Raw genomic sequence first — 25773 nt, 5'->3', positions numbered from 1 at the left:
CTCATGCTGAAGAGCTTCTTCCTAACATCCAATCTGAATCTATCTACTTAGAATCAGAGAATCAGACAGCTTGGAAGAGAGCTCCAAGCTCAGCCAGCCCAACCTAGCACCCAGCCCTGCCCAACCAACCAGACCATGGCACTAAGTGCCCCAGCCAGGCTTGGCTTCAACACCTCCAGCCACAGCCACTCCACCACCTCCCTGGGCAGCCCATTCCAATGCCAATCACTCTCTCTGGGAAGAACTTCCTAACAACATCCAGCCTAGACCTGCCCTGGCACAGCTTGAGGCTGTGTCCCCTTCTTCTGGTGCTGGCTGCCTGGCAGCAGAGCCCAACCCCACCTGGCTACAGCCTCCCTGCAGGCAGCTGCAGGCTGCAATGAGCTCTGCCCTGAGCCTCCTCTGCTGCAGGCTACACCCCCCCAGCTCCCTCAGCCTCTCCTCACAGGGCTGTGCTCCAGGCCCCTCCCCAGCCTTGCTGCCCTTCTCCAAACACCTTCCAGCACCTCAGCATCTCTCTGCAATTCAGGAGCCCACAACTCCTAGGCTTGCTTCATTCTCCCCACTCCTGTCACTACCTGACACCCTAAAAAGTCCCTCCCCAGCTTTCTTGTAGCCCCTCTCAGACCCTGGAAGAACCACAGTAAGGTCTCCTCGGATGTGCCTCTGCACAGGCTCTAGGGTGGGGGTGGTAGCTGCCTGGGGCAGTGAAACACCTTCAGCCAGGGCATCCCAACACTGCTGAGAAGGGAAGGTGCTTTTGGAGCTAGGATTTGAAGGAGATGCCAGAGCTCCTGGGTGCAACTGTCCCCACAGAACACCACTCCCCATGGCTGGGACAAGCTGTGGATACCAATCCCACAACTAACTTTCTAAGTGGTTTTTCCCTGAGACATCTGCAAAGGGCAGCTCAGCAGCAGCCAATGAACACTCCACAGAGAGGCAGCAGCAGGGTGCCTGGAAGAACACTGAAGGTTCCTGTTCACCCAGCCTGAGCCAGCAGATGCTGAGTGAGTCCTGCTGCTACCAAAAGGCTGATGGTTTATGCTGCATGCTCTCTGAGTTGCTCTCAGCTCCCCAAATGAGGCCTTTACAAAAGGGGAAAAGGAGAAGGGAGCAGTGGTGGAAGCTTGGAGTCTCCTGCCTCTGTCCTCCAGCCTGGCTGCCAATCACTGCAGACCTCCAGCCTAGCCCAGCCCTGCAGCCCTGAGTTTAAACAAGGCCTCCCCAGCACAAGTCCTCCCTCTTAGCTCTTTCTCCAGCTGAAAGAAGAAGAAACCAGAGAAGGAGCCTCTGGAGGCTCAGCTCCCTACTCAGAGTGTGGCTGCCTTCAAAGCCCCCCAGGCAGGTTGGAGTGGCTGAGCCAGAAGAGAAATACAATTATGGCTTCCTCTCAGTCAGGGCCCAGGACCCCTTGGGTAGGGGCTGCTGTGGCAGCACAGCCAGCAAAGCTCCCTGTCCCCCTCAGCTGGCATCAGCAAAGTGTGCTTCAGCAGCTGAGGAGGTGTATGGCTTGGGGGAAGGCTTGGGAAGGGCCTCAGAGTGCTGTGGCTCACAGGTGTCCACCTGCCCCCAGCACTTCTGAGACTCCACTGCAGTGCCAGGAAATCAGAGAATCAGGCAGGGCTGGAAGGGACCTCAAGGATCATCCAGTTCCAACCCCCTGCCATGCCCAGGGACACCTCACACTGGAGCAGGCTGCACACAGCCTCAGCCAGCCTGGCCTCAAACACCTCCAGCCATGGGGCCTCAACCCCCTCCCTGGGCAACCCATTCCAGCCTCTCACCACTCTCCTGCTCAACAACTTCCTCCTCACCTCCAGTCTGAGTCTGCCCATTTCCAGCTTTGCTCCATTCCCCCCAGTCCCATCACTCCCTGAGAGCCTAAAAAGTCCCTCCCCAGCTTTCTTGTAGCCCCCTTCAGATACTGAGAGGCCACAAGAAGGTCACCTCAGAGCCTTCTCCTCTCCAGACTGCACAGCCCCAACTCCCTCAGTCTCTCCTCACAGCAGAGCAGCTCCAGCCCTCTGCTCATCCTCCTGCTCTGGACACCTTCCAGCACCTCCACAGCCCTCTTGTCCCAGGGGCTCCAGAAGAGGACACAGTACTCCTGTGGGGTCTCAGCAGAGCAGAGCAGAGCAGAGCAGAGAGGGAGGATCACTTCCCTCCCCCTGCTGCCCACACTGCCCACACTGCCCACACTGCCGCAGCCCAGGCTCTGGCTGCTCTCTGGGCTGCACTCTGGCAGCTCACTCTGAGCTTCTCCTCCAGCAGCACCCCCAGGGCCCTGAGGCAGGCAGAGCCACCCAGCAGGGCAGCCACGGAGCTGTCCCAAGCGCACTTACAGCCTTCCTTGCTGATGAAGGCTCCCTGTGGAGCCTGCGGGATGCCTCTCCAGACGGTGATGGGCTTGGGGTAGCCTGGGTCGGTGGCCCTCTTGTCCTCGTTGTACCTCCAGTACCTGTCGCCCTTGAAGAAGTAGGTCTTGCCCACGGGCTCCCAGCGCAGCGCCGTGTCGATGCCCTCCCGCGGCAGGCAGCTGCCCAGCTCCACCAGGCTGTGTGGGTAGCCAGGCTCTGCTGTCACCTCCTTAAACACCCAGTACTTGTCTCCTAGAGGGGAACGGGGACACAAGCCACAGGGTGGCCTGAGGAGTCGGTGGTGTACATGCGAAACAGCAGTGAGGAGCAGCAGCACCTTGAGGGTGCTCTACTGCACTGGGGTCAGGCTGGTGCTGAACACCTCCAGGGAGGTTGTGGAGCACAGAAGCACCCAATGTGATCAAAGATCACATTGGGTGCTTCTGTGCTCCACAACCTCCCTGGGCAGCCTGTGCCAGTCTCTCCACACCCTCACTCTCAACAGTCTCTTCCTCAGCTCCACTCTCCCCTCTCCCAGCTCAAAGCCATTGGCCCTCAGCCTGCCACTGCCAGCCCTTGTCCAAAGTCCCTCCCCAGCTCTCCTGCAGCCCCTTCAGGCACTGCAAGGCTGCTCTCAGCTCTCCCTGCTCTGCAGACTGAACAGCCCCAACTCCCTCAGTCTCTCCTCACAGCAGAGCAGCTCCAGCCCTCTGCTCATCCTCCTGCTCTGGACACCTTCCAGCACCTCCACAGCCCTCTTGTCCCAGGGGCTCCAGAACAGGACACAGTACTCCTGTGGGGTCTCAGCAGAGCAGAGCAGAGCAGAGAGGGAGGATCACTTCCCTCCCCCTGCTGCCCACACTCTGGCTGCTCTCTGGGCTGCACTCTGGCAGCTCCTTCTGAGCTTCTCCTCCAGCAGCACCCCCAGGTCCCTGAGGCAGGCAGAGCCACACTTCCATGTGCTGCTTGTGCTGGGGGCTGCAGAGCTGCAGCCAGGAGTGCAGGTGGGGCCTGAGGAGAGCAGAGCCAAGGGGCAGAATCCCCTCCCTTGCCCTGTGCCCACACTGCTCTTGATTATGGCAGTAAAGTAGCATGAGCTCAATCCACACCTCCACAGCCTTTGGACTCGTTTGGGAAAGAGCCATTCCCCTCCCCCAAAACCACCCAGGCAGCACAACCACTGCTACAGCTGGCATCTGTTTGCCCACTGAGGCCTGCAGGCTGAGCCCAGGTTCTCTTTGTCCCGAGTGGTTTCCCTCCCTGTGCCCACCCGGAGCGGGCAGAGGCAGGGCAAGGTGGTCACAGCCAGCAAAGGAGCTGCTCTCTCGGGAAGAAGTCCTGTGGGGTCCCTCGTGGGCAGCTAAGCGTGCCCAGGGCTGCTCTGTGCCCCCTGTGCCACGCCAGGGAGATGCAGGCTGCGTGCCTGGGCACGGGGGTGGCATCTGTCGGTGACTGACGCTGGCACATAGGTGGTGTCTGCAGGTGGGTGGGGGAATGGCACAGGTGGTGCCCACACGCAGGTGGTAGCTGAACGTGGGTGGCAGCTGGTGCCAGGCTGGCCTGTAACACGAGTGGCACGCTGAGGCGCTCGGGTGGCACCTGGGTGGTGGGTGGCATGTCCACACGCAGGGGGCATCTCTGCAGATGGGTGTCCGTGCCCGGGCGGTGCCCAGGCACAGCCTGGAGGGGGCTGAGATGTCCGCGGTGGGCAGCAGCTGGACGTGGGCTGCGTCTGCACTCAGGGGGTGGTGGCCGCAGCGGCCCCCTCGGGGGCAGGTGTCCTGCGAGGGCAGATGGGGGTGGCCTCGGCCCCTGGTGGCGTCGCGGCCGCGGGGACACGGCAGGGGCCAGGCGGGGGCAGGCGGTGCCCGGGGGCGTGCGGATGTCACTCGCGCCCTGGGGACTGCCCTCGGGGCGGGTCCCGCCCGGGACTGGGACGGGAACAGCCCCACAGAGGTCCCAACCTCCTCCTCCGGCTGCGACAGGGACAGCCCCACGGGGACAGGGACAGGGAGAGCCCCCCGGGGGTCCCACCCTCCTCCTCCGGGTGGGACAGGGACAGCCCCGGGGGCCCCGCCCGCCTCCCCGGTGTGGGCGCGCCCGGGGCACTGCGCCTCCCGGCCGGTGGCGGCGCCATCCGCCGAGGCGGGCCCGGGGCCGCTCTGGGCAGCGGCAGCGGAAGCGGTGCCTGGGCGCTGGTGCTGGGCCCCTTCGTTCGCCGCCGCCGCTCCCGCGTCCGGCCGGGCCATGGCTGTCCGCGCCAGCTTCGAGAACAACAACGAGCTGGGCTGCTTCGCCAAGCTGACCAACGCCTACTGCCTGGTGGCCATCGGCGGCTCCGAGAACTTCTACAGGTGAGGCGGCCTGGAGGCCTCGGCCCGGGCGGCGCCGCCCCGCGCCCGCCGGCTCTTGGGCCCCGGCGCTGCCCTCCCGGCGCTGCCCTCCCGGCGCTGCCCTCCCGGCGCTGCCCTCAGAGCGCTGCCCTCCCGGCGCTGCCCTCCCGGCGCTGCCCTCCGGGCGCTGCCCTCCCGGCGCTGCCCTCCCGGCGCTGCCCTCAGAGCGCTGCCCTCCCGGCGCTGCCCTCCGGGCGCTGCCCTCCGGGCGCTGCCCTCAGAGCGCTGCCCTCCCGGCGCTGCCCTCCCGGCGCTGCCCTCCCGGCGCTGCCCTCCCGGCGCTGCCCTCCGGGCGCTGCCCTCCCGGCGCTGCCCTCCCGGCGCTGCCCTCCCGGCGCTGCCCTCCGAGCGCTGCCCTCCCGGCGCTGCCCTCCGGGCGCTGCCCTCCGAGCGCTGCCCTCCCGGCGCTGCCCTCCGGGCGCTGCCCTCACGGCGCTTTCTCCCTGCAGCGTCTTCGAGGGCGAGCTCTGCGAAGCCATCCCGGTGGTGCACGCCTCCATCGCCGGCTGCCGCATCATCGGCAGGATGTGTGTGGGTAGGTGTCGGAGCGGCCCTGGAGGGGCTGCGGGGGCAGGAGGGGAGACCGTCGCGATTCGGTGGGGACATTCCGTGGGTTCAGCAGTGGGGAGTCCGCGGGAGGCGTCCCTCGCCCTCTGGAGTTCTTCTTTTGGTGTTTCAAGTGTGTGAAGAGGGTGAAAGTGGAAAGAGTAAACCGAGGCTGTAGCCAGCTGGGGTTGGGCTCTACTGCCAGGCAGCCAGCAGCAGAAGAAGGGGACACAGCCTGAAGCTGTGCCAGGGCAGGTCTAGGCTGGATGTGAGGAGGAAGTTGCTGTCAGAGAGAGTGATTGGCACTGGAATGGGCTGCCCAGGGAGGTGGTGGAGTGGCTGTGGCTGGAGGTGTTGCAGCCAAGCCTGGCTGGGGCACTTAGTGCCATGGTCTGGTTGCTTGGGCAGGGCTGGGTGCTAGGTTGGGCTGGCTGAGCTTGGAGGTCTCTCCCAGCCTGCTTGGTTCTGTGATTGCATAGCAAAGAGCTGCAGTAGTGGGGGCAGCCTGTGCCAGTGCCTGACCACTCTTGCAGCAAAGAATTTTTTCCTCATCTCCACCCTGAGCCTCCCCTGGCCCAACTTGAGGTCATTTCCTCTAGTCAAAGTGTGCCATTGAGAACCTTCAGTTCTGCTGCATAAAAGAAGTGCTCCAAGGCAGAGCTGTTCACCCTTTTCTGCTCTAAGTGTGGGCTTCACTCTGCTTCTCCCTTCATCCTGGGCTGTGTTGGTTTTAGATGGCAACGTTAACTTCTCTTGATTTCTGGACTTGGGAGGCATAGGATCACAGAATGGTCTGGATTGGAAGGGACCTCCAAAGCTCATCCAGTCCAACCTCCTCTGCAGTTAACAGGGACATCCTCAACTACAACAGGTTGCCCAGACCCTCTTGAGCCTCACCTTGATTATCTCCAGGGCTGGGCCTCAAGCACCTCCCTGGGCAACCTGTTGCAGTGCTGCAGCAGCCTCCTGGGGCAGGACTTGTTCCTCACATCCAATCTCCATCTGCTCTGCTCTAGATTGAAGCCATTGCCCTCGTCCTGTCCCTGCAGGCCTTCATGAACAGTCTCTCTCAATCCTTCTTGTAGACTCCAAGTACTGGAAGGTTGTTATTAGGTCTCCCAGGAGTCTTCTCCTCTGCAGGCTGCACACCCCAGCTCCCTCAGCCTGTCCTTGCAGCAGAGCTGCTCCAACCCCCTGAGCATTTTCGTGGCCTCCTCTGGACTCTCTCCATCAGGTCCATGCCCATTCTATGCTGAGGGCTCCACAGCTGGGCACAGCCCTGGCAGATGAGGTCTCAGCAGAGGGGCAGGATCTCCTCTCTCCATCTCTGCCCACACTACTTTGGATGCTGCCCAGGCTGCCCTTGGCCTTCTGTGCTGCAGTCTCACACTGCCTGCTCCTGTCCAGCTTCTCCCCCACCAATGCCCCAAGTCCTTTCCCTCAGAGCTGCTTTCCATCCCCTCCTGCCCCAGCCTGTGTTGACAGTGAGGACTGCTCTGGCCCAGGTGCAGATCCCTGCCCTTGCTCTTGCTGAACCTCCTGAGGTTCACCTGGGCAGAGCTCTCAATCTTTCCAGTTCCCTCTGGGTGCCATCCTGCCCCTTTGGCATGCTGACAGCAGCACTGGGCTTGCTGTCACCTGCACACTGCCGATGGTGTACTGGGCCCTGCTGGCTATAGCAGTGATCAGAGTATTAAACAGCACAGGTCCCAGCCCCTGAGGGACACCACTTGGCACTGCTCTCCAGCTGGACTTGGAGTCTTTGAGCACCACCCTCTGGGTGCCACCATCCAGCCACTTCCTTACCCCCGGAGCAGGCCACCCAGCAAACTCCTCTCTCTGCAGCCTGGCCAGTAGCACCTTGTGGGGGCAGGCCAAGGGCACTCCAGGCTGGTTTGTGCCCATCAGGAAGGTGGGAAAGGCCCTGGAAACACTCTTTTTGTTTGCCATTTTAGGGAACAGGCATGGCCTGTTAGTGCCAAGCAGTACCACGGACCAGGAGCTGCAGCACATCCGCAACAGCCTCCCAGATTCCGTCCGGATCCAGCGGGTGGAGGAGAGGCTCTCGGCGCTGGGCAACGTCACCACCTGCAACGACTACGTAGCTCTGGTGCACCCAGACCTTGACAGGGTGTGTGGCTCCAGCCCAGCTGGAAATTCACCCTGGATGGGTGTGAAATGATTGCCAGGCTGCAGCTGGGGATTGGAGGTGTTGAGGATCACTGCCTGTGTCAGCAGGGGCTCGGAGCTGTGCTGGCAGCTCAGCTAAGGGCAGGCAGGAGCTGTGCTGCCTCACCCTTTCCTTTCTGCTCCAGAGAGGTCTCAGAAATGGATTTTGGACTTCTGGCTTGGTTTCAGTTCAGCTTTTTATCTTGTGTTCATTTGTGGATGTGGAACTCTTGCCCCAGGGTGCCCTCTTGTTCAGCATGCTCTCTGCAGAGGGGCAGTGTATTGTCAGGGGCACCGCACCTCACCAAAACTGAAGCCTTTGAGAGCTGCAGAATACCCTCCTTGTCACACTTTCTGCAGGGGTTGAAGACAAGCAGCTGAGTTGTCTTCACTTAGAGCTGCAGTGAGGTACAGGCCTGTTCTAGCCAGTTCCTGCACAAGAGAAACACCCTGGGAGCAAGCTTTGCCTATAGAAATTCACTCAGGGTGGGGAGAAAATCATTGCCAAAGCAGAGTCAGGGATAAAACTGACTGAATGAAAGAGGGTGTGGGTAGGTGTGGTAGAGCATGAAGAAGAGATTAGTCAGGACCTCAGCAGTGGTTAGAAGCTACTGCTGAGCACCCTGAGCTTTGCAGTAGTTAAAACAAGCTGTGGTGGTCTGTGTGGGGACAGAGTGAAGGGAGAGGGAAGGTTCTTCCATGAAAGTTTTAAGTCCAGAGGAGAGAAAGTTGCAGTTCCTTTGTGTTTGAGAACTGATACCATAACAGCATCAAAGATTGAGTAGGTGTTTTGTAATGATCACAGAATGTCAGGGGCTAGGAGGGGCCTCTGGAGAGCTGCCAGCCCAGCCCCGGGCAGAGCAGCAGCAGAGAATCCAGCACAGGGCACACAGGAACACACCCAGACAGGGCTGGGAAGGCTCCATAGAAGGAGACTCCACAACCTCTCCGGGCAGCCTGTGCCAGGCCTCTGGGACCCTTCCAGCCAAGAAGTTCTTCTCCATGTTGAGCTGCAACCTCCTGTGCTGCAGTTCCCCTCCCTTGCCCTTGTCCTGTGGCAGGGCACAGGTGAGCAGAGGCTGTCCCTGTGCCTCCCTTCCTGCCCCCCAGCCCTCAGCTACCTACAGACATTGCTCAGGTCCCCTCTCAGCCTTCTCCTCTGCAGACTCTCAGCCCCAGGGCTCTCAGCCTCTCCTCCTCAGGCAGTGCTGCAGTGCCTGCAGCATCCTAGGAGCCCTCCCTTGGGCTCTCTCCAGCAGATCCCTGTCCCTCCTGAACTGAGGAGCCCAGAGCTGGATGCAGGATTCCAGGTGGTGTTGCAGTATCCTAGGTGGGGTTGGATTGTGGAAGTGTGGACAGGCTTTCAGAGGGCAGGATCCCAGCTGCAGGAGCAGCTTGACTTCAAACTGTGCAGCTCCTCTTTGCTAAAGGCTTTGTTTTCTCTTTGTGTTTCCAGGAGACAGAAGAGATCTTGGCAGATGTCCTGAAGGTTGAGGTTTTCAGACAGACAGTAGCAGACCAGGTGCTGGTAGGAAGTTACTGCATTTTTAGTAACCAAGGGGGAATTGTGCACCCCAAAACCTCCATCGATGACCAGGATGAGCTCTCCTCACTGCTGCAGGTCCCCCTCGTGGTAAGGCACTCTGGGGCTCGTGTTTCCTCTTGCCATTCCCTTCCAGCCCACTCCTCACTTTGAGTGTTTCAGCAGCTCCTCAGCTCCTAAATGCTGCTTCCTCTGCACAGCTTGTTCCAAGTGGGAGAGGTGGAGAAGGCTTGAAGAGGGCAAAGCTCAGGAGAAATGTTCTCTGACATAGAGTTCTGGGCCTGAACAAGCTGCTCAGCACCTTGGGGTTGCTTCTGAAGGTTGGCCCTGCTGGGATGGGTGTCATTGGAAAGTGTGAGGTCGTGATTTGGCCTAAGGCAGTGCTGATTAGAACTGATAACATCCTGGCTCTGCTCACTTGGATTTGTAGAATTAGAAGAGTCTGGGTTGGAAGAGACCTCTAAAGATCATCTGCTCCAATCCCCTGCAGTGAGCAGGGACATCCTCTGCTAGATCAGGTTGCCCACACAGACACTTGTCAAGCCTGACCTTGAATATCTCCAAGGATGGGGCCTCAACTGCCTCCCTGGGTGACCTGTTCTTGTGTTCCACCAACCTCACAGGAAAGAATTTGCTCCTAACATCCAATTTAAATCTACTCTTAGCTCTAATACTTCAGAGACACCTAAGAGGCAGCATCAGAGACCAGAAGGTGTCCCCAGGAGAGCAGCTGTCTTGCTTTCACAGGACATTTGTTCCCATCCTCAAGGCTGATGGATTTGACTCATACAATTCAAGTAGACCACAAACACTAATCTTTTCTTACAGGTGTAGTTTTGTTTCCTCCAGTTCCCATCTAACCTGCTCATGGCCTACTCCCTGTGTAAAACATACCCTGCCAGCACTGTACCCAGAGGTGGCTCCTCGGTGAACTACATCCTGCATGAAACCACCAAGAGACTCTTCCAACTTGAGTTGTTTTCCATGCCAGTCTCACAGTTTTGGTGCCTGCCTCAACTGGGTGGTTTGAAAGCACCTTCAGTTCTTTCCTAAGGCAAAGCTACATTTCAGGAGGGATGTTCTTGGCTTGATGAAGCAAAACCCAGTCACTCTCTATCATAACACAGAGACAAAAGGCACTTTCACAGTGCTAACTGTAGTAGCAGCATGAAAACCAGAGTTAGGTCGTTGCAAATGACCTACTAACTTGAGACTCTCACAGCTGCTCTGCCTTTAGCTTCCCACTTAGAGCTCTGATTTGACTGCATGGGGCAGACTTCTCTCTCCAGACATGAAAGGTTGTCTTTTTCTCTGGTGTCTTTCTTGGTGGCACAACCACAGAAGCACAGAGTGCTAGGGATTTGAAGTGACCTCTGGAGATAACTGAGGCCAACTCCTGTGCCAGAGCAGGATCACCCAGGGTAGGTCCACTCAGGAGCACATTCAGATGGGGCTTGAATGCCTCCAGAGAGGGGCACTGCACAACCTCTCTGGGCAGCCTGCTCCAGCACCCACAAAGAAGCTCCCCATTGTGTTCAGCTGGTCAAATTTGTGCCCATTCCCTCTTGTCCTGTCACTGGGCACCACTGAACAAAGCCTGATGCCACCCTCCTGACAGCCACACCTTGAGTATTGATCAGCACTGATGAGATCCCTCTCAGGCTGCTCTTTCCCAGACTAAACAGTTGAGGTGGGACTTAAAATCATAGAATCAGAATGGTTTAGGTTGGAAGGGACCTTAAAGCTCATCTAGTTCCAACCTCTTGGACACCTCCCACAAGAACAGGTCACTTAAGGCCTCATCCAGCCTGGTCCTGAACACCTCCAGGGAGGTTGTGGAGCACGGAAGCACCCAATGTGATCTTTGATCTTTGATCACATTGGGTGCTTCTGTGCTCCACAACCTCCCTGGGCAACCTTTGCCAGTGTCTCACCACCCTCAACCTGTGCCAGTGTCTCACCACCCTCCCTCTGAAAAAACCCCTTCCTAACATCCACTTTCAATCTCCCCTCTGCCACTTCAAACCCATTCCTCCTCCTCCTATCATTACAAACCCTTATCAGTAGTCCCTCACTTCCTGGGCTTGCAGTTCCTGTCCACTGCCCCTTGCTCTGTCTCTTGGGGGTGCGAGCTGAGGTTCTGCACTGCAGGATGCTGAGGAGGGGTGGTGGTGGTGGTGGTGGTGCTGCTGCTGCTGCTGCTGCTGCTGCTGACTGGAGGCTGTCCCTCTGCAGGCCGGGACGGTGAATCGCGGCAGCGAGGTGGTGGCGGCAGGGATGGTGGTTAACGACTGGTGTGCGTTCTGCGGGCTGGACACCACCAGCACCGAGCTCTCTGTCATCGAGAGCATCTTCAGGCTGAACGAAGCACAGCCCAGCACCATTGCTACCAAAATGAGAGATTCCTTGATTGACAGGTAAGGAACCCTCAGGCCTGTGGGCAGTCCCAGATAGAGTGTGTGAGAGCAGGCAGGCAGAGAGGGAGCTGGGGGTGCTGGGAGAGAGGAGCTGGAGATGAGGCAGCAGTGCCCAGGTAGGCAGCAGAGCCAATGGCATCCTGGGCTGGCTCAGGAGCAGTGTGGGCAGCAGGACAAGGGAGGTTCTTGTGCCCCTGTGCTCAGCACTGCTCAGGCCACCCCTGGAGTGCTGTGTCCAGTTCTGGGCTCCTCCATTGCAGAGAGCTGCTGAGGTGCTGGAAGGTGTTTGGAGAAGGGCAGCAAGGCTGGGGAGGGGCCTGGAGCACAGCCCTGTGAGGAGAGGCTGAGGGAGCTGGGGGGGTGCAGCCTGCAGCAGAGGAGGCTCAGGGCAGAGCTCATTGCTGCCTGCAGCTGCCTGCAGGGAGGCTGTAGCCAGGTGGGGTTGGGCTCAAGCTGTGCCAGGGCAGGTCTAGGCTGGATGTGAGGAGGAAGTTGCTGGCAGAGAGAGTGATTGGCATTGGAATGGGCTGCCCGGGGAGGTGGTGGAGTGGCCGTGGCTGGAGGTGTTGCAGCCAAGCCTGGCTGGGGCACTTAGTGCCATGGTCTGGTTGGTTGGGCAGGGCTGGGTGCTAGGTTGGGCTGGCTGAGCTTGGAGCTCTCTTCCAACCTGTTTGATTCTATGAGTATGATTCCTCAGGCCCGTGAGTGCCTCCTGCCTCTGTGCTCCAGCCTGGCTGCCAATCACTGCAGATCTGCAGCCTAGCCCAGCCCTGCAGCCCTGAGTTTAAATAAGGCCTCACCAGCACAAACCTCCCTCTTAGTTCTTTCTCCAACTGAAAGAAGAGCAAGAAACCAGAGAAGGAGCCTCTGGAGGCTCAGCTCCCTACTCAGAGTGTGGCTACCTTCAAAGGCCCTCAGGCAGATTGGAGTGGCTGAGCCTCAGGAATGTATGGGAATGGTTTATGGCATAAAGGATTCGTTAAGTGAAGGCAGCTTTGGAAGAGTTCTCTGCTGCCCCTTGCAGGTGCTGTCTGAAGGCCTCGTGTCCCTCAGTGCAACTAAAGCTGCTCTGAGCCTTTAGTAATACCTGGACTAGGCTGAGCCTGCATTTAGCCCTTGCCAGCTCAACAAGTCAGTTCTTAGGGCTGGCTGTTAGCAGCCCCTGGCTCTGCTGCTTTCTTTTTGCAGCCCCTCGTGTTCTAGAAGGGAAATTGCTGCTGTGCCTTTGTAATTGAAAGGTGAGAGTCATGGAGTGGTCTGGGTTGGAAGGGATCTCCGAAGCTCATCCAGTCACAGCCCCTCCTGCAGTCAGCAGGGGCATCCTCAGCCAGATCAGGTTGCCCACAGCCCTGCAGTGTGGGCCCAGAGAAGTGAAGTGCTGCTGGCTTGAAATGCTTACTGCACTCCCTGGCACTCACCTGCTAACTCCTTTCTGGTTTGTCTCTTTAGCTTGACATGAGCAGTGCTGCTTCCCACTTTGAAGTCCTCAAGGGAGTGAAGTTTCAACTGCACTTTGGACTCCAGACATCTGCATCTTCTGATATTGTTTCTGCAGGCCTAGTCCAAGGAAGAGGCTGCAAAACCAAACTTCTTGTAGTGTTCTGCAAACTTATTACAAACCCTGATGAATAATACTCCTTAGTCCCAAAGCAGGGATGCTCTCCCTCTCTCCTTCCCTCTGACACTCTCTGGTTCCTCAGCTAAAATGCTTTTCTATTTTGTGATGCTGACTGAGCCCCTCAGATTCCCCACAATATTGTTTCTGGTGGCTCTTGGGAGTTGTTTATTGGAGGTTATTTTGCCTTAAATCATGACTCAGTGTTCTGCACCAGCACTGTTTCAGCACACACCTGGCACTGCCTGCCCTTGCCACGCTCTTGCTGCAGAGCATCCTTCCTGCTGGAACTGGACAAGAGCCCCTTGCATGTCCACCACCAAAACCAGTCTGTTTGTCACAGAATCATTCAGAAGGCATCAGCTGCTCTCCTACCTTGCAGCTGTGCCCACAGGGATGTGGATTCTGAAGTGAGGAGCTCTGATTACAGCTGAGGCTTCTCACAGTCAAGCTGGAGGCTTTTAACGGCACCAGTGCGTGACTGCCTCTGGAGCCACTGCCTGCAGTGCCTCTTGGCACAAGTACTGCTCCTCACCTAGCTGCAAGGGACAGCTCAGAGCCTGCTGTTGCCAGTGGGCTGGGGTTTGTTCTGCAGGAGTTAGCCACCCATGCTGGGAAACTCAAAAGTTAGCAAACCAAAAGAGATTTCAACCACTTCAGCCTAAGTTGGCTCAGAACCAAAGGTTAAGGAACGTTTCTAAGCAGTGGCTGCACTGAGGTGGTGGAGATGTGCAGTGAAGAGCTCTGCCCTCGTGGGGGAGTGATGATGACAGCAAGGAGCTGCAGGTGCTGCTTTCAGGCAGAGGATGACCATTTGCTCACTGCTCCCTCGATTGCTTTGCTTCTGCTTGTCTGATCTTGCTTCCATGCAACTGCAGCGCTTAGCTGGCTTCTCCTGAGAGCTGCCCCGAAGGCAGCCTGGGCAGAGCTTTTGCCCAGCCCTGCTGCTCCACCTTGGGTGAATTGTCTCTTTTGTTCTACTGTCTGGATGGTTTGGGAAGGGCTTTTTAAGTTCTGCTTGCTCCAACTTCCAAATAAAGATTGCTGGAGAACCTCTGATGCTAACAGTGCTACCTTTGCCTCTGTCAGTAGGCACTGTGCCAGGGGGTGAGCAGGAGGCTGGAGGTCCTCTCCTAGGGGGACAGGCTGAGAGAGTTGGGGTCATTCAGTTTGGAGTAGAGAAGGCTCTGAGGGAGCTTTGTTGTGACCTTTGTTCAATACCTTTATCAAAGACCTTGCTGAGTGCACCCTCAGCAAGTTCCCTGATGATACAGAACCGGGGAGGGGTGGCTGACACCTCAGGCTCTGCTGCCACCCACCCAGACCTGGACAGGCTGAGAGCAGGGGGAGGCAACCTCATGAAACTCAGTAAGGACAAAGGCTGAGTCCTGCATCTGGGGAGGAACAGCAGCAGGCAGCAGTGCAGGTTGGGGCTGCCCTGCTGGAGAGCAGCTCCGTGGAGTGCTGGTGGGCAGCAAGTTCTGCAGGGGCCAGCAGTGTGCCCCTGGGGCCAAGAGAGCCAATGGCAGCCTGGGGGGCAGCAGGAGAAGTGTGGCAGCAGGGCTGGGGAGGCTCTGCTGCCCCTCTGCTCTGCTGCCCCTCTGCTCTGCTGCTCCTCTGCTCTGCCTTGGTGACACCACACTTGGAATCCTGTCTCCAGTTTTGGTCTCCCCACGGTTCAAGAGAGACAGGGACCTGCTGGAGAGAGTCCAGGAAGACGATTTGGGCACTTGAGCATCTCTCGTGGAGAGAGACTGAGCCCTGGGGCTGCTTAGGCTGGAGAAGGCTGAGAGGAGATCTGAGCAAAGTGTACAAATACCTGAGGGTGAGGGGCAGGAGTCTGGGCCAAGCTTTTCAGTGGTCAGCAGCATTAAGACAAGGATCAGTGGACACTGGAACAGAGAAGGTTTCACCTCAATGTGAGGAGAAGCTTTGTTGGTGTGAGGGTGACAGAGCCCTGGAGCAGACTGCCCAGAGAGGCTGTGCAGTCTCCTCTGGAGACTTTCCAAACCCACCTGGATGCATTCCTGTGTGCACTGCCCTGAGTGATGCTGTTTGGCAAGGGGTTTGGACTTGATCCTCTCTGGAGGTGTCTGCCAACCTCTAAGGTTCTGTGAGTCCAGTATCTGAAGGAGGCTACAGGAAAACTGAGGAGGGACTTTGAAGGGATTTTGGTGGTGATAGGACTTGGGGGGGGGAATGGATCCAAGCTAGAGGGGGGGAGATTGAGACTAGACCTTAGGAAGAAGTTGTTCAGCATGAGGGTGCTGAGAGCCTGGCACAGGTTGCCCAGGGAGGTGGTGGAAGCCTCATCCCTGGAGGTGTTTAAGGCCAGGCTGGATGTGGCTGTGGGCAGCCTGATGTAGAGTGAGGTGTCCCTGCCCGTGGCAGGGGGGGTGGAGCTGGATGGTCCTTGAGGTCCCTTCCAGCTCTGATGAGTCTGTGATGATGCTGAGATTCCCTATCCAGGCTGCTCACCTGCCTGTAGCGACTTGGGGGCAGGGTCTGGAGTGTACAAGGAGTACAAGTGTGGGACTCATCCTTCTGGAGTATGACTTCTGGAGACCCTGAAGTGTGAGACTTTGGCTGCCATAGTGAGCTGCAATGTCCCAAACCTGCTGCCAGGATCCTTCATGGAGGTCTTTACAGACCAGAGCCCTCACGGTGAGTGAGGAGGGATCCCGGTGGGGGGTTAATGACCAATTATACCCTGGGAACACCTAATGTCACTGAGGTGGAGGCACAGCTGTGCTCTGGCTGCAGTGAGTGTGCAGCCCTGTGCACATGGCCAACTTCCCTGGAGAAAAATGGGTCTGAAATCAGCCAAAGCTGTGAAAGCACCAAAAACAGTCAGCAGGTTTGCTGGTGACAGCAGGCTGGGTGCAGTGGCTGCCCCAGGAGGCTGTGCTGCCAGTCAGCCAGACTGGGACAGGCTGAGGGCTGGGCAGGGGCAATGGAATGCAACTCAGCAAGGGCAAGGGGAGAGGCTGGCACCTGGGGAAGGGCAACCCCCGGGAGCAGGACAGGTTGGGGAAGGAGCTGTTGGAAGGCAGCAAAGGGGAAAAGGGATTTGGGGGTCCTGGTGGGTGAGAGGGTGCCCAGGAGGCAGCAATGTGCTCTGGTGCCCTGCTGGGCTGCATTCAAAGGGCTGTGCTGAGCTGGTCAGAGAGGTTCTCCTGCCCCTCTGCTCTGCCCTGCTGAGGCCACAGTTGGAGTACTGTGTCCAGTTCTGGGCCCCCAGTTCAGGAGGGACACAGAACTGCTGGAGAGAGTCCAGCACAGAGCCCCAAAGCTGCTGCAGGGACTGGAACAGCTCTGCTGTGAGGAGAGCCTGAGGGAGCTGGGGCTGGGAGAGGAGGAGCTGAGAGGTGCCCTCAGCAGTGGGTATCAATGTGTGCAGGTGAGAGCCAGGAGCTGCAGCCAGGCTCTGCTGGGTGGTGCCCAAGGGCAGCACAGGGGCAGTGGTGGCAGCTGAGGCAGAGGAAGTTGCATGGAAGCAGGAGGAGGAATTTTTCCCTGTGAGCCCTGGAGCAGGCTGCCCAGGGGGGCTGTGGAGTCTCCTCTGGAGATATTCAGGACCTGCCTGGATGTGTTCCTGTGGGGTCTGGTGCAGCTGACCCTGCTCTGGCAGGGGGTTGGACTGGCTGAGCCTTGGGGGTGCCTTCCAGCCCCTGACCTGCTGTTACTCTATGAACAGCCTCCAAACCCGAAGGACATCTCCAAAGCAGCCTGTGGAGTGCACTACAGTGTGTGTGGGGGGTGGGCTGCTCGCTGGAGGGGCTGCAACTGCTCTGCTCAAGGCAAACCTGTGTCAGGACCTCCCCCTCTGACTGTCCAAAACGCCACCATGTCATGGTCACTGTCCCCAAGGCTGTTCCCCACCTTAATGTCCTCAACATTGATTAGTTAATACAAGGTCCATCAGTGCAGCTCTCCTTGTTGGCTCCTCCACTACCTGCAGCAGGAAGTTATCACTGATACACTGCAAGAGCCTTTTGGGCTGTCTGTGCCTGGCTGTGTGAGCTGCCCAGCAAACAGCAGGGTGGTTGAAGTCTCCCATGAGCACCAAGGAGTCAGCTCTAGAGGCTACCTCCAGCTGTCTGCAGAAGGCCTCACTGACATCTTCCTCTTGGTCTGGTGGTCTATGGTAGACCCCTACAACAATTTCATCTCCTTTCCCACATCCCCTAATCCTTACCCACAAGCCTGCAACCTGTTCTGCCCCCTGCCTTGGGCAGAGCTCAGCACATTTCAGTTGCTCTCACACATTAGAGGGCAACTCCCCCACCTTGTCTGCCTGGTCTGTCCTTCCTGGACAGGCCAGAGCCATCCATGGCAACATTCCAGCCTTGGGAGCTGTCCCATCATGTCTCAGGGGTGGCAATTATATCATGGTCATTCAGCCTGACACAGATCTCCAGCTCCTACTGCTCATTCCCCATGCTCCCTGCACTGGTGTGTGAGCATTTCAGGAGGGAGTCAGTCCATCAGCTTCCTCTCCTGCTGTCCTGCCATTCCCAGCCCCTTCCATTGCTCCCTGCACTGGTGTGTGAGCATTTCAGGGAGGGAGTCAGTCCATCAGCTTCCTCTCCTGCTGTCCTGCCATTCCCAGCCCCTTCCATGGCTCCCTGCATTGGTGTGTGAGCATTTCAGGGAGGGATTTAGTCCATCAGCTTCCACTCCTGCTGTCCTGCCATTCCCAGCCCCTTCCATGGCTCCCTGCATTGGTGTGTGAGCATTTCAGGGAGGGATTTAGTCCATCAGCTTCCACTCCTGCTGTCCTGCCATTCCCAGCCCCTTCCATGGCTCCCTGCATTGGTGTGTGAGCATTTCAGGAGGGAGTCAGTCCATCAGCTTCCTCTCCTGCTGTCCTGCCATTCCCAGCCCCTTCCATGGCTCCCTGCACTGGTGTGTAAGCATTTCAGGGAGGGCGTCAGTCCATCAGCTTCCTCTCCTGCTGTCCTGCCATTCCCAGCCCCTTCCATGGCTCCCTGCATTGGTGTGTGAGCATTTCAGGGAGGGATTTAGTCCATCAGCTTCCTCTCCTGCTGTCCTGCCATTCCCAGCCCCTTCCATGGCTCCCTGCACTGGTGTGTGAGCATTTCAGGGAGGGAGTTAGTCCATCAGCTTCCTCTCCTGCTGTCCTGCCATTCCCAGCCCCTTCCATGGCCCCCAGCCTAGCAGTAAGCTCTGCATGTGCTGATTCCTCATTGCTTGATCCCCGTGGTCCATCTCTGCAAGATTTAAAGAGCTCCTGTGTGTCCCCAGGGTGCTGCAGGGTACCAGGCTGAAGGCTCCTGTTAGCCTCCCTCCCTGATATGCCTCTCTTGCCCCTTCTCCAGCACACAGCTCACTGTTACCTACCTCCCCCGAGCCACCAGTGGAGCTGACACATGGCCCCACAGTTGTCTCAGGCTTGCTTGTAGTAAGCCTGGCTTCCACCCTCCTCCCCTTCCAACCTCGTTTAAAGCATGATTAATGATCCCAGCCAACCCTTGTGATAGAAACCTCCTTCCACTTGGAGAGAGCTGCACCCCTCCTGCTGCCAGCAGACCTGGTGTCATGTGGGGGGACTCACAGTCAACCCAAAATCCTGCTGGAGGCACCAGTCTCAAAGCCAAGAGTTGAGCAGGTGAGTCCTCCTCACTCTCTCTGGGCTAGTCCCTTCAACAGGGAGGATAGAAGGGGATACTACCTGTGCTCCCAATCCCTTGAGCACTTGACCCAAGGCCCTGAAGTCTCTCTTTATAGCCTTTAATTTTTTCTTCCAAGGTCAACATAGCCTATCTGGAAGGTTAACAATGGGTAGTAATCTGTGTGCTGTACCAGGAAGGGAGGCAGAGGTCAGACTGACAGGCCTGCAGCTCCCTAAATCATCCTTCTAGCCCTTCTTGTAGGTGGGTGTCACATTTGTTGGCCTCCAGTCAGCTGAGACCTCCCTGGTTAGCCAGAACCATTGAGAACTGATGGTGAGCAGCTCGGTGGGCACAGCTGCCAGCTCCCCAAGTACCCCTGAGTGGATCCCATCTGCTCCCATGGACTTGTGCAAATCTAAGGGGCACAACAGGTAGCTGACCATTTTCTCCTGATTGTGGGGGTTGCTTTCTGCTCCCCATCTCTGTCTTCCAGGGGCTGAGCTCTCATGGAGCAACTGGTGTCACTGGCAAATAGTGAGGCAAAGCAGCTGCTCAGCCTCTTCCTTGGCTTTGGTCACCAGGTTCTCTCTTACAGCCAGCAGTGGGTGGAGGTTCTCCCTAGCTCTTTTTCCTTGTGAAAGCTCTTTTCATCCTCTTTAATGCCACTGGCCAGATTGAGTTCTAGGTGAAATCAGGCCCTTCTCTCCTAAGTATCCTTGCAAGAGCCTTGTACTCTTGCTGAGTTGCCTGCCCCTTCTTTCAGAGCCAGCAGACTTCCTTTTTCTTCCTGAAGCATTGATGCCCATAGAATCACAGAATGCCTCAAATGGAAAGAGACCCTAGAGATCATCTACTCCAACCTCCCTGCCACGAGGGATGCCCCTGACCTAGATTTGGCTGCTCAAGGCATCATCCTCCTGTAATGGTTTAGCACAAGTGCCACAGGCCAATTACCATGGGTAATAGGGTAAGAGATGGGGCAATGCTTAACAGCAGCTCCAACTTATGACACCCCAAGCATGGGTTCATATACTTTCTATCAGAAGGCTACCTAACAGGGTTACAAACCATGTTAGACTATAATTGGTGACATATTAGGATTACACACTAATTGCTAGGATACATAAGCTAGGTAGCTCTTCTAACAAGACACAATAACTCTTCTTAACAAAGCTACACTATTAAGTCCTTCAGAGGATATATCAGCTTAATCCTAAGGAAACAGTTATGGTGTCTAGGTAAGAAAACAGGCACCAAGTTGTACCAAGCTGTGTAGGCCATAAAGCAATTAGATAAGACTTGAGGCCTCTTGTTTACACACACCACCTTCCTTTCAGAGGCACTCTGACCCTACACTTCCAGCTCAGGGTCCTGCTTTCAAGCCCATGGCTTGTGCTTCAGTGTACCATATTCACTACAGTTAGCATTACTATGCCCAACAGGCTGCCTCTGACCTAGATTTGGCTGCTCAAGGCATCATCCACCTGTAATGGTTTAGCACGAGGGCTCACCTGCCTGCTCCTCCCAACACAAAAGTGAGGGAGGAAGCAGCATACCAAACAGGGGGTTGAGATAGAGAAGAGTTTAATACAACGTGAGACAGCATAACCATAATGCATAATTACCTTAGCTAATGAGAGTGGTGGTGAATGGTGCCACATCCAGCTGGCAGCTGTCACTAGTGGTGTCCCTCAGGGATCAGTGCTGGGCCCCATCCTCTTTAACATCTTCATAGATGATCTGGATGAGGGCATGGAGTCAGTCATCAGCAAGTGTGCAGATGACACCAAGCTGGGGGCAGATGTGGCTGGGTTGGAGGGCAGAAGGGCTCTGCAGCAGGACCTTGACCACCTGGACAGATGGGCAGAGGCCAATGGGATAGGGTTCAATAGCTCCAAGTGCAGGGTGCTGCACTTTGGCCACAACAACCCCATGCAGAGATACAGGCTGGGGTTGGAGTGGCTGAGAGCAGCCAGACAGAGAGGGATCTGGGGGTGCTGATTGATACCCACCTAAACACGAGCCAGCAGTGTGCCCAGGTGGCCAAGAGAGCCAGTGGCATCCTGGCCTGCATCAGGAATGGTGTGGTCAGCAGGAGCAGGGAGGTCATTCTGCCCCTGTACTCTGCACTGGTCAGACCACACCTTGAGTGCTGTGTTCAGTTCTGGGCCCCCCAGTTTAAGAGGGACATTGAGATGCTTGAGCGTGTCCAGAGAAGGGCAACGAGGCTGGGGAGAGGCCTTGAGCACAGCCCTACGAGGAGAGGCTGAGGGAGCTGGGATTGGTTAGCCTGGAGAAGAGGAGGCTCAGGGCAGACCTTATTGCTGTCTACAACTACCTGAGGGGAGGTTGTGGCCAGGAGGAGGTTGCTCTCTTCTCCCAGGTGGCCAGCACCAGAACGAGAGGACACAGCCTCAGGCTGCACCAGGGGAGATTTAGGCTGGAGGTGAGGAGAAAGTTCTTCCCTGAGAGAGTCATTGGACACTGGAATGGGCTGCCCGGGGAGGTGGTGGAGTCGTCGTCCCTGGGGCAGTTCAAGGCAAGGTTGGATGTGGCACTTGGTGCCATGGTCTGGCCTTGAGCTCTGTGGTAAAGGGTTGGACTTGATGATCTGTGAGGTCTCTTCCAACCTTGGTGATACTGTGATACTGTGATACTGTGAATTAATGGCAATACCATGATAATGAATACAATGCCTGAACAGCTTAGCCTATTTGCAGAAGCAGTGCAGTAGAATACAGCAGAAAACCAGCACGAAGCAGAAAGCCAAACCCAGCTGCTACCCAGCTGCCCCCCCTTCTGTTGCCATGCCTGCAGCGTCACACTCCAGAACCCAGAAGCAGTGATGGGAGCAGGAAGCCTCCCATGTTGCAGTCTGAACTTCCAAGCCCCATCAGACTTGGCTCCAGTTAGCACTTTGATTTGTTTGGAAGCTGACATGACTGCAGTGTGGTGTGAATAACAGCAGCAGTGCAACTCAGTCCATGACACCAACCTGGCCTCCAACATTGCCAGGCAGAGGGTACCCAGAACCTCCCTAGGCAGCCAATTCCAGACTCTCACCACCTTCCTACTGAAGAACTTCTTCCTAAGATCCAGTCTCACCCTGCTCTCCCTCAGCTTCAAACCATTCCCCCCTGGCCTGGCTCTAGACCTCCTCTTGAAAAGTGCCTCTGCAGCCTTCTTCAGGTACTGGAAGGCAGCTCTAAGGTGCCCATGGAGCCTTCTCCTCTCCAGGCTGCATATCTCCAGCTCCTGCAGCCTGTCCTCACAGCAGAGCTGTTCCAGCTCTTGGATCATCTTTGTGGCTTCCTCACTCCGATAGCTCTGTGTCTTTTCTCTGCTGGGGACACCAGCAGAAGGTTATTTCCCCTAACCTTCTTCTTGTCTTTTTGACGTCTCACCTCAGCTCCCTCCATATTTATCATGGGAGCTATACAGGGACTGATCTGGTTATTGTAGAATCAACCACTTGGAAGAGACCTCTAAGCTCCAACCTAGCACTCAGCCCTATATAATCACCCAGACCATGGCACTAAGTGCCCCAGCCAGGCTTGGCTGCAACACCTCCAGCCACAGCCATTCCATCACCTCCCTGGGCAGCCCATTCCAGTGCCAATCACTCTCTCTGACAGGAACTTCCTAACAACATCCAGCCTAGACCTGCCCTGGCACAGCTTCAGGCTGTGTCCCTTTCTTCTGCTGCTGGCTGCCTGGCAGCAGAGCCCAACCCCACCTGGCTACAGCCTCCCTGCAGGCAGCTGCAGGCAGCAATGAGCTCTGCCCTGAGCCTCCTCTGCTGCAGGCTGCACCCCCCCAGCTCCCTCAGCCTCTCCTCACAGGGCTGTGCTCCAGGCCCCTCCCCAGCATTGCTGCCGTTCTCCAAACACCTTCCAGCACCTCAACAGCTCTCTGCAATGGAGGAGCCCAGAACTGGACACAGCACTCCAGGGGTGGCCTGAGCAGTGCTGAGCACAGGGGCACAAGAACCTCCCTTGTCCTGCTGCCCACACTGCTCCTGAGCCAGCCCAGGATGCCATTGGCTCTGCTGCCCACCTGGGCACTGCTGCCTCCTCTGCAGCTCCTCTCTCCCACCACCCCCAGCTCCCTCTCTGCCTGCCTGCTCTCAGCCACTCTGGCCCCAGCCTGCAGTGCTGCTTGTGGAAGGGAGGGAAAGAGTGGGGAGGAGGTTTGGGTCAGGAGCCTCCTGTTAGTCTGATTGGTTTTGGGAGGGATTTTGTGGTTTTGAAGTACTTATAACTTGTATACATCTGTAAATATTTGTGTGGATGTATGCTTGGAAATCGTGCTGGGCTGGCAAATACAGCTTCATCCCTTAACTTCCAGCTGTCTGAGCCTGCTCTGGGTGAATTCATTGTGTGTAGCTCCCCAAGCATCACCAACAGCTGCGGTGGAGGCATTCAAAGCCGGAATTGTGAGGGCCCTGAGCAACCTGATCCAGCTGGAGCTGTCCCTGCTGAACGCAGCAGCGCTGGGCAAGATGACTTTGGAGGCTGCCTTCCAGCCCCCTGCGTTCTGTGGATCTGCGCTATTCACGTCTCAGCTCTCACCAAGTGTGTTTGCTTCTTGCTGACAAAGCCTTTCCGGGCTCCTCCGTGCCTCCTCTTGGACACCTGTGTCGGAGGTTTGCCACCTGCCCTCAGCGCGGGGCAGTTTCGGGGCAGGACCCGCAGCCGCCAGCCTGCCAGCCCCGCGTTGCTCTGCCCCCGGGCTCGCCGCAGGCTGCGCACCGCCGGGCCGCCTGCAGCCGACCGCCGGAGCCACCGCCAGGCTGCCCTGGAGGCTCTCCACCAACGGGACAAACCCTGCGGTGTGAGGAGCTGCTCGCAGGGAAAGACCTCAGGTCTCCTGCGCCTGCTCGGCTGCTGCGGCCGGGCCGGCGCCGCTGCGAGCCCCTCCGCGCTCCCTGCCTGCAGTGAGAGGAGGCTGCCTGGGGAAGCCCCCGTGGGGAGGCACAGGGCGGCTGGCACCCGGGGCTTGGCACTGTGCTCAGCACTGCTCCGACCACACCTGGAGTGCTGTGTCCAGTTCTGGGCTCCTCCATTGCAGAGAGATGTTGAGGTGCTGGAAGGTGTTTGGAGCAGGGCAGCAAGGCTGGGGAGGGGCCTGGAGCACAGCCCTGTGAGGAGAGGCTGAGGGAGCTGGGGGTGTGCAGCCTGCAGCAGAGGAGGCTCAGGGCAGAGCTCATTGCTGCCTGCAGCTGCCTGCAGGGAGGCTGTAGCCAGGTGGGGTTGGGCTCTGCTGCCAGGCAGCCAGCACCAGAAGAAGGGGACAGAGGCTCAAGCTGTGCCAGGGCAGGTCTAGGCTGGATGTTGTTAGGAAGTTGTTGTCAGAGAGAGTGATTGGCATTGGAATGGGCTGCCCAGGGAGGTGGTGGAGTGGCCGTGGCTGGAGGTGTTGCAGCCAAGCCTGGCTGGGGCACTTAGTGCCATGGTCTGGTTGGCTGGGCAGGGCTGGGTGCTAGGCTGGGCTGGCTGAGCTTGGAGCTCTCTTCCACCCTGGCCGACCCCAGGACTCAGCGCTGCCGCCGCGGGCGTGGGCTCGGCGCGGCCGGCGCAGGAAGCGGCGGGGCGGAGGCTGCTTCCCGTTCCGGTGGCTGCGCGCAGCCGCCGCCGGGCCGGAGCGGTGGCCGGGCCCCGCCGCGCTGCCATGGCGCTGAGGCGGCGTCCGAGCCTGGCCGCGGCGGGCTCCCTGCTGCCGCTGCTCTGTGCCCTGGTCCGCGCCGCCGCCGACACCAGCACCGGCCGGGTAGGTGCGGGAGGGGAGACGGCACCGGGGCGAGGCCGGGTGCTGAGGGTGTCGGGGCCGGGCGGCTCTGGGGCGGCCAGGCCGGTGGTGCTGGGACCGGAGTGCCGGGGCTGGGGACCCCGAGGCCGGTGCTGGCCAGGGAGCGGGCAGTAAGGCTGGGTTCCCCGAGCGCTCCTGGGCTTCTGGGCGCCGGGCTCCAGCCCTGTCGCCGTGCCTGGGCGCTGCTGCCCGCCGGGAGCCTTCCTGCGAAGGCTGTAGGCCGTTGCCCTGCCGCGCTCCGAAGCGGGCGGGATCGCTTGCGGCCGGGCTGGGCTCCGGTGTGCGGCCAGGGCGGCAGGCAGCGGCTGTGTGCCTGAGCAGGCTGGGAGCTGGTGGGCGAGGGCAGTCGTGCCCATCCTGTGCGCGCTTTGTCAGCAGCCGCCCGGGAGCAGCTCCCTTCGGTGCCTGTGCGGGCACCCTGCCGTGTCCTCGCCGCGGCCAAGCCTCGGGAGGGGAAGGGGCAGGGGCAGGGGGGAGAGTGGCGTCCCTCGGAGCTGGTGTGGCTAATGCGCCCTGCCCTTGCTGCTCAAGGACAGCTGGCTTGGGTCAGACCGAAGTGCTGCGTGTCGCAGCACACCGTGTTTGGCAGAGGCCAGCGGCAGCCGCCAAGGCAGTGGTAGGAAGGGTCTCGTCTGCAGGCTGCTCTGCAGCCGGGCTCTGCCTTGAGCCGTGGGTGCTGTCTCTTGCACACGCTGTGACTGTTGGCTCTGTGGACTTGACTGTGTCCCGTGCGGGGACGGGCTGAGAGAGTTGGAGCTGTTCAGCGTGCACAAGAGAAAGGCTCCGGGGAGACCTTAGAGCAGCCTGCCAGTACCCGAAGGGGCTCCAGGACAGCTGAGGAGGGACTCTTGGCAAGGGCTGGGAGTGCCAGGACAAGGGGCAATGGCTTTGAAGCATGAGGAGGGCAGATTTAGAGTGGAGATGAAGAAGAAATCCTTGGGAGTGAGTGTGGGGAGACGCTGGCACAGGTTGCCCAGGGAGGTTGTGGATGCTCCTTCTATGAAGGTGTTCAAGGCCAGGCTGGATGAGGCCTTGAGCCACCTGGGCTGGTGGGAGGTGTCCCTGCCCATGGCAGGGGAGTTGGGACTAGATGATGTTTAAGCCCCTTCCAACCCAAACCACGCTGTGAAGAACTGATCAGCCTCTCTCTATGAGTATGCCTGACCCAGATGCTGTCTTACACCTTTTTTCTTCTGCTTTGGAAGCAACTCCTTTCTTTTTGCCCCCAGTCCGTTCTAGCATCTTCCTGATGCCACAGAGAACTGGAGATTGTTGTCTCTCTTGTG

The 25773-nt window shown here is 58.1% G+C and overlaps 2 protein-coding genes across 4 annotated transcripts in view; both read left to right on the top strand.

Annotated features, from left to right (window-relative positions):
- The first annotated feature begins 4501 nt into the window (after positions 1-4501).
- LOC135188322 (eukaryotic translation initiation factor 6) lies at positions 4502-14108 on the top strand. The gene is made up of 6 exons (XM_064167705.1): positions 4502-4714; positions 5203-5288; positions 7255-7430; positions 8925-9101; positions 11247-11428; positions 12878-14108. Exons 1-6 carry the CDS (start codon positions 4608-4610, stop codon positions 12885-12887), a joined length of 738 nt encoding a protein of 245 aa, XP_064023775.1. The 5' UTR covers positions 4502-4607; the 3' UTR covers positions 12888-14108.
- A 10212-nt stretch (positions 14109-24320) lies between these two features.
- The window catches only part of MMP24 (matrix metallopeptidase 24), a 55263-nt gene continuing 53810 nt past the window's right edge, over positions 24321-25773 (top strand). For 2 of the 3 annotated variants that reach the window (XM_064167342.1, XM_064167341.1), the window contains exon 1: positions 24321-24448. In XM_064167342.1, the coding sequence (XP_064023412.1) occupies positions 24350-24448 (99 nt within the window). In that variant the 5' untranslated portion in view covers positions 24321-24349. The remainder of the gene's footprint in view (positions 24449-25773) is intronic. The other variant, XM_064167343.1, reaches the window with a different exon arrangement.

Source organism: Pogoniulus pusillus, chromosome 29 (genome assembly GCF_015220805.1).
Source record: "Pogoniulus pusillus isolate bPogPus1 chromosome 29, bPogPus1.pri, whole genome shotgun sequence".
In the NCBI taxonomy this organism is placed as follows: Eukaryota; Metazoa; Chordata; class Aves; order Piciformes; family Lybiidae; genus Pogoniulus; species Pogoniulus pusillus.
The sequence above is the reverse complement of the archived record's forward strand: the minus strand, read 5'-3'. Positions and strand labels throughout refer to the sequence as shown.